The sequence below is a fragment of the Leuciscus leuciscus genome (genome assembly GCF_965113295.1).
Source record: "Leuciscus leuciscus genome assembly, chromosome: 10".
NCBI lineage: Eukaryota > Metazoa > Chordata > Actinopteri > Cypriniformes > Leuciscidae > Leuciscus > Leuciscus leuciscus.
This window is the reverse complement of record NC_138734.1, coordinates 4808698-4816468: the sequence shown is the minus strand read 5'-3', so window position 1 is coordinate 4816468 and position 7771 is coordinate 4808698. Positions and strand designations below refer to the sequence as shown.

At 35.7% G+C, this 7771-nt stretch overlaps 1 protein-coding gene across 1 annotated transcript; it reads left to right on the top strand.

Moving 5' to 3' along the window:
• The first annotated feature begins 1693 nt into the window (after positions 1-1693).
• Positions 1694-6596, top strand: rbm7 (RNA binding motif protein 7). Its single transcript, XM_082182075.1, has 5 exons — positions 1694-1885; positions 2679-2841; positions 3663-3750; positions 5317-5410; positions 5530-6596. The coding sequence occupies exons 1-5, from the start codon at positions 1793-1795 to the stop codon at positions 5887-5889; spliced, it is 798 nt and encodes a 265-aa protein (XP_082038201.1). The 5' UTR covers positions 1694-1792; the 3' UTR covers positions 5890-6596.
• The last annotated feature ends 1175 nt before the right edge of the window (positions 6597-7771 follow it).

The window sequence follows — 7771 nt, the reverse complement described above, 5'->3', positions numbered from 1 at the left end:
TTGACGCATCATTTAAATATACTGGAATTTATTCTACCTTGCAATTGGCTAACGCGGTCACTTGTTAGAGTAAAATAACACGCATTTAATTTTATTACACGAGGTCGTGACTCGTGACTAAAGCAGAAGAAACCCATCCCTCATCTGCGACGTCGAGCAGTCTCTGTACAGCAACACTGACAGCTCGCCTCAGGAAAAGTCGGAGAACTACAGAGGGCATCTTTCTATTGTTGTATCGCTCCTTTTCTCCTCTCTCACTCTGTCTTTTACTGACTGAGATTTGTACAACATACACACTGGCTCAACAGAGATTCAACAGAGTTAGCTATATTCTTATGTTTTAGGAGTTTGTCGTCTCTGTTGAACGTCAGTGCAGTTCTGAAGGCGAACATTGCCATCTACTGTTGGATAACGGAACTACACCTACAGTTGAAGTGTGTGTGTGTGTGTGTGTGTGTGTGTGTGTGTGTGTGTGTGTGTGTGTGTGTGTGTGTGTGTGTGTGTGTGTGTGTGAGAGAGAGAGAGAGAGAGAGAGAGAGAGAGAGAGAGAGATACTCACCAAAACTTGGTTAAGCGATGGCAGTGTTTGAAACTTGTTATAAATCCATCATTTTTCACATTTACAGAAAACTATAAGAAGAAAAAAAAAAGACTAACTCAAGGAACAAACTACACTACGAAATAAAAAAACTGATACTACAACTATACCATTTTATTGCTGCTTTAGATTTTGTGTGTGAAAAGGTGCAAATATTTGATTGTCACTTGTAAGTTTACTTGTTACTTGTCCCGCGCTTAAACATTTCCATGGATCTCAGATCAAACTGATCCTCAAGAAAGCCTATATCCTTCAAATATGAAATCACCAGCATCAAAACGATCCATGTCTATAGTTGAGTCATTGAATCTTTAAAACAGAGCATTTTGCATGTTACCATAATAAATTAAAATGCACATTATTTCAACCAAAAAATTAAAACATTTAAAAGTTTTTTTTCTTTTCTTTTTTTTTCTGCACGGTCTTCATTTTGAACCATATCTGGGCCATGGAGTGACTCATTTGTGAATATCGCATGACCCGTTGTTAGAAAATATTAACATCTCACTCCATCACTGTGTCACTTCTTTTCCAGTTTAAGTTTAATTGAGGAATTCCAGCTTGTTATATGTTATGTGGACACTGGACAGTGGAGCTCACCCACGTTTTATTTTCCAGGGAACGATCTTGAACTGCCAAGCATGAAATCTGTAGGCCTACCTCATTTCAGTTTAATTCAAGACTGATCAGTGTGACCTGAACACATCACTGAATGTTATGCCAATACTTAGTAGTATTTATATACTTTATAAATAGGCTACTTAATCTCAAAGTAGTTTTTAAATAAGGTTGAAGACTGTTCTTTATCTGTGACAGAGCCAACCGCAGTGTCAACAAGTGCTTGTTCTTGAGGTTTGACCGAAAGAAATCATTATATTTTAATTAACCTAATTTAAACACATAGGTCTAAGAGCACCAGGCTGGATATATATATATATATCGATTTTTTGCTTTATTAAAAGGTAATTGCTACTTTTAGCTCACGGTGAGTTAGATTCTCTAAAAAAAGGTGCACAATAGCGCCTCCGTGTGGTTGGAAGTGCTGGAACTGTGTGTCGTGAAGCGGCTGTTCATCACGACAGTTATTGCTGCTCACACACGGCAAAAGCGTTTTAAAATACAGATGGGTTGATGATAAATTCAAGCTAACCGAGTTAACGCAATCAACCGGGTGGATTATCAATATTTTACAAAATGGGAATCGCCGATGAGGCTGACCGGACTCTGTTTGTCGGGAATTTGGACCCTCAAGTAACAGAAGAAGTTATATTCGAGCTGTTTTTACAGGTAAGTGCTTTAGCGTCATTGATTAGCTTGCTAATGCTAACGATAGACTGTTTGTTGTGGCTCGATTTGCAAACTAATTAGACGCGTGTTTGACAGATAAGTATCATCTTTTTCAGACTGTTTTTGATGTTTTATTTGATCGGTTAACCTGTAAGAGTATATTATGTGTTGTTGCGCTGTTGATATTATGTTATCGTTGATGTCTTTGCAAACACACTGTTGCTCTAGTCATTCATTTACATTGTGTTTAGTGTGACTAATCTGTCGTTCATTAAGGCAATACACCACAGGTGAATAGAGTAAACATTTCAACGAATAGTTATCACCATACCTAGATGATTAATCTAACAGTAACGTTACGTTAGGACAATTGTTTTGTATTGTAGGATTTCTGTAATGTTATGTTTAAACATGCTATCATTATGCATGCATTTCAACATTGGATGAAGCCAGGTTTAAAATCCTTGATTCATTTTGTTGAATATAAATCAGGCAAATTATATATGAATAAACCTTCACAATATATATCGTTTGGTGTATGTAAGTGTTGCTGAAGTGTATATTTTCTGCTTCTTATAATTGTAATTAAAATATACTGACACAAATAGATAGTGTAATAAAATAAACACCTAAATGTGTATTTTGGATCTTTTTCTTTCCACTAGTTTTAAAGAAGACATGTTGAAGAAGCAGAATAGGCCAAAATCTCAAAAATAGCCAGTCCGTGAAGTGTTTTGCCAGTAGTGCCTCCTTAAGTAACATCAGAAATCTCTCCTGTATTTCTTTCCAATAGGCTGGGCCGTTAATCAAAGTCAAAATCCCCAAAGACAATGATGGAAAATCAAAACAGTTTGCATTTGTGAACTTCAAGCATGAAGTGTCTGTGCCCTACGCCTTGAACCTGCTCAATGGGATCCGTCTGTATGGACGGCAGCTCAACATACAGTTCAGATCCGGTAGGACTTTCCATATTATACTGCTTTATTTGGTGTTCATCATCATCATCATCATCATCATCATCCATCATTCCAGCATAGCCACTCGCCAATCATTTCATGAGTTAGAACAATCTTTTACAATTGTCTTTAAGAACATGATGTTAAAAAACCCCAGTAGTAATTAAGGTTGCGCCTCCATTTTAAACTAATTAAAAATTAACATTGAAGCCATTTATTTTAATGGTAGTTTTTGGTCATTTTGTAAGTGATTCAAGTGAGCAAATTATTTGAAATATTTAAAATAATCTTTGCAATATTATAAATTGCTCTTTCTCTGAAATGTTCTGCAATTTAGAAACAATGCGTATCTGATGTTAAACCATTATTGAATCTGCATTTACAGTAAATGCCAAATGCATATGTAACAAACTATATGAGGGTGAATCCAGTACTAAATCAAGGAGATAATTGTTATTTTGAAAATGGATATATGAGCAGGTTGTATAATTATGATATGTTGAATTGGTCACTCAAAACTCACTCTTTCATATTTATTGAAAGGGGAAGAGAAACCTTGTTTTTTTAAGACTGAATTGTTAGGCTAAATTGTAAACGATGTACTGAAATGGCATTGTAATCATAAAAAAACACAAACAAAAACTGTTGATTTTGCCATGAATATAGCCATAGCTGCATGTTAAATCATAAATAAATGAAATGACGCTTCACATTACAGAAATAAAATGGGCTGTGAAAGGGTTGTCATATTTACTTTACACATTAATTAGAAAAAGCAGTGACTGATTAATCATCATCTGACTCTGTTGTTCTCCTAACAGGCAGCAGTCACATTAATCAGGAAGGCAAAAGTCCGGCAAACTCTCAAAACCCCAGTCCAGCGAATACTCCAGGTCACCGTGGTGGAAGGTAATCTTTGTTATGATTGTAGTTACTCAGTGGTTATGTTTACACCTGGTCAGAACATCTGTTTGCAGTGATCCCGTCACGAGATGTCCGCAGAGACAGATTTACATACATGCTCTCTTGTGACCATTTGTGATTGGATTTCATCAAGTGGCGGGTCTCTGATTTCATGACTGCATTCTTTACTTGCTGTGCACTTACATTTTAAATTCATCAAAAATGTATATTCTTTTTCAAATTTTTTTTTATTGGATAGTGCATTTTCTGTTGAATTTTTTATTGTGTGATTTGTATATACAATACTATTCAAAACTATACTTTTTTTTTTTTTTTCATGTTTTTGACATAAGTCAAAGTTTTCTTTTGTAACTTATTTTAAAATGTAATTTATTCCTGCGAAGGAAAGCTGAATTTTCAGCATCATTACTCCAGTCTTCAGTGTCACATGATCCTTCAGCAATCTGATTTGATACTCAAGAAACATTTCTGATCATTATCAATGTTGAAAACGGGTGTGATGCCTCATATTTTTTTGTCAGAATAAAATGACAGTAGTAGAATAGCTACAACAAATTAAATTCTGCCAAATTTTAAATATATCAATTTTTTATTAGTTTAATGTAGCAATGACATCCTGATCATTTATTCAAATGTAAAGAACATTAGATTATTCATTTAACGACATTAATGGTCATATGATAATTTACTTTCAGCTAATTTGACGACATCTGCGGCTCTTATAGGCTGCGTTTACACTGCAGCTCTCGATGCTCAGTTCTGATTTGTTGACTAAACACTCAAAGGTGACCCGGAAAAGCTTAGACTGAAAAAAAAGTAAAAACGGCACAATTCACAATTGGACGCAGACAAAATAATACAACCTTTTCTTTTGAGGACAATTTTTAAAGGTCAACAAAACATTGGTTTGAGCCTTCGTCTTCCCTTGCGCCATAGAAGAGTCATGTGATCGCGGTTGGAGTCCACCTGAGTTGACGTCATTCACCACCGTCGCTTTTTCAATGTACTACTCTCATTAACGGGAAAATGTAGCTTACATGGCAGATGCAAATGCACCCATCCGATTAATATACGACTTATTTCTACATGTGGATGAGGCCAGAAACCGATTTGAGAGTATCAGAATCCATGTGCTTTTTCCGTGCCGTAATTAGTGTACTCGGGCCATGCACTGTAAATGCGGCCCTAGACAAGATTAGTGCTGATTGAGTGTTGATTTGGTGAACAGGAAAGGGTTGGACACAAACATCCAATATTGCAGTTTACTTTACAGTATTAATTATAAGTGGCAAGTTTTATAATGTTTACTATTTGAATCAACCCAATAAATTCAATTAAGATTTATAAGACAGGTTGGCTGGGCTCAGACTACAATGTGGCAACAACACGACGGCCTTTATAATGTCTACAGCAGGAGAAACTATCCTTATAACAAATTATCCTTTTATTTTTCCATAACTTATAAAAAAGTATCTATATAAGAAAATGTCAGTTAAGAAGAATAGTTTGGTGAATGTGTGTTTTTGAGCTTGTGTCGTGTTGTTCTGGCAGAACCCCAGAGCAGATGAGCTCTCCGTCCTACTCTCCTCCTCAGAACATCCAGAGGTCCTTCAGCTCACCGGACAGTCTGCAGAGACAGGCAATGGTGAGAACACCGCCACACTCAAACTTCTGTTCGTTCATGTACATTTTACTGCTGCATGATGGTTAATGTATACCCCGTAGCATTTAAAGTTGTCATTCTCACTTTATTTTTTTGAATAGATGAACAACATGTGGCAGGTCCAGATGCAGCAACAGTTGCAGCAGTTTAACGGGGCGTTCCAGCAGAGCATACAGCAGCTCCGGGGCTCTGGAGACGGTAACCCATGGCAACCGGACTGGTCTGGCCAGCGAGGTAATCGCCACTCTCCCCAGGACAATAACAACCATCACGGCAGAGACCAACGCCACGCAAACAGCGGGAACAACTACGACCGCCATCGGCGCGACAGCCAGCGGGGAGACTTGCATCACCAGGACGAGCGCAGTGGAGGAAACCGGAATCACACCCCTGAGAGGCGCAGAGACTCACGGGACGGCTCACGGGACGGCTCACGAGACGGCCGGTGGAAGCGCTTTTAAAAATCTACTTTAGTTGCATTTTTAGTTCTCAAAACTGTTTTTATTATCTTTTGTTATCCTCATAGATTTTTAAATCTATTTAGGTGGATTACAATATTACCTGTTTAAAAAAAAAAAAAAAAGTTAGCAGTACAACTGTAGGGGGGAGGGGGACAACAAATTTGACACAACAAGGTTAAGGCATTTTGACCAGAATCTCTTTGTTGAGAAACGAGAACAAAAGAAAAGAAAAGAAAAAAGACTATGGTCATTTAGTGTGACGGCCTGTTTTTAAAAAAAAAAATGTTTTGATCTCAGGGGGACGCCTATGTTTATATACATATTTTTATTTTTAAGAATGTCCTTTTTGAGAAATTTCTGTAACATCAAAGTGCATAAAAAAAAAATCAGATTTGCTATGGTGGATTTTTGTTTTTATAGAAATTTGTAATTTCTCAGGATTTCACAGAAAGCATCTGAAAACTAGTTTTTCTATTCTTTATGTTTGATTAACAATGTTTAATGTTTTTTAAAAAGCAGATTGTTTTACTTTCTACGTTCCTCTTTTGGGATGAGAATGGGATTATATTGACTCTTAATTAATCAAGACGCTCTTTGAAAACTTGGAACAGTAACTAGTTTTAATACTTTTGTAAATACACCATTTTTATTGTCAAGTGCAACATTTGGTTATTTGTTCGTTTTCATAAAAGTCACTGTTTCACTGATATTTTTCTGTTGTGAATTAATTTATTGCACTCTCTTACATTGCTTTACGTCCATATTAAGACTAATATCTACAGTTTCTGTAATTCAGCTAGTATTTGTTAACTGATTATTACAAATTTTAAATGGCTCTTATATTGAATTTAGTAGTGTGTACCAGTAGGCGGTGCCATACTTCCTTCCAGTTGAAGATATTTAGGCATAATATTTATAATTCTGGCTTCTAATGCATACTTTTAAAACAATGAAAATGTAGGGTGTTACATGTAGGCTAAAAACTGAACAGTTTTTGGTAGATTTGCAATGGACCTAAAATTCCCATGCCCTAAAAATGTGTACGACATCAGTTGTAAGTTAATAAAACAAGTTATCTTAAATTTAAGTAGCCTATTGCACAAAATAAAGCGTCAAGTTTCAATATAAATTAGATCGGAACATCCCTGCCATATCAGCATAAGGAGGACAATTTTGCTAATTTGTTTGCAAAGTTTGTATTCGTGTTCTTTATAGAGAGCAATCTCACTCGCTCAGATGTTGGTAGTTTGGTTTGTTTTTGTCATACAATTAACAAATTATAATTTTTTCCAACAGTGTTCTTGATATTTAGAGGGAATAAAAAAAAAAATGTAAAACGTATTTGCACATTTATGACACGCCTTCCGTTCAAACACTATTTAATCTCTCGAGAATAAAAATAAAACCTCTTCGCCAAATTACTGTGGGCAACAATTATTAAAACTAACCTAAATAATAAATATGGAATTTCCTGCAACCAGAGAAGTTTTCAAAATATGGATTTTTCCTTTCTAACTATAGCTTAACCTTTTTTCATGCAAAAAAAATGGCACATTTATGACACGTCTTCCGTTCAAACATTAATTATTGAATCACTCGAGAATAAAAATAAAATCCTTCGCTAAATTACTGTAAATAGAAAATATGGAATTTCCTTCGACCAGGGAAGTTTTCAAAATATGTAATTTTTTCTTTCTAACTATAGCCTAACTACCTTTTTTTGTGCAAAAAAAATAAATAAATTGGCATAGGTATATCCTGGGGAGTTGAACTGGGAACATTAATAGTCGTGATGTGATTAGCAGAAGTATTGAGCTGCCGGTGGTCAGTCTTTTAATGTCCGGTATAAGGTCTTATAATCTGCCCTTCCGAAAGTGCTTTA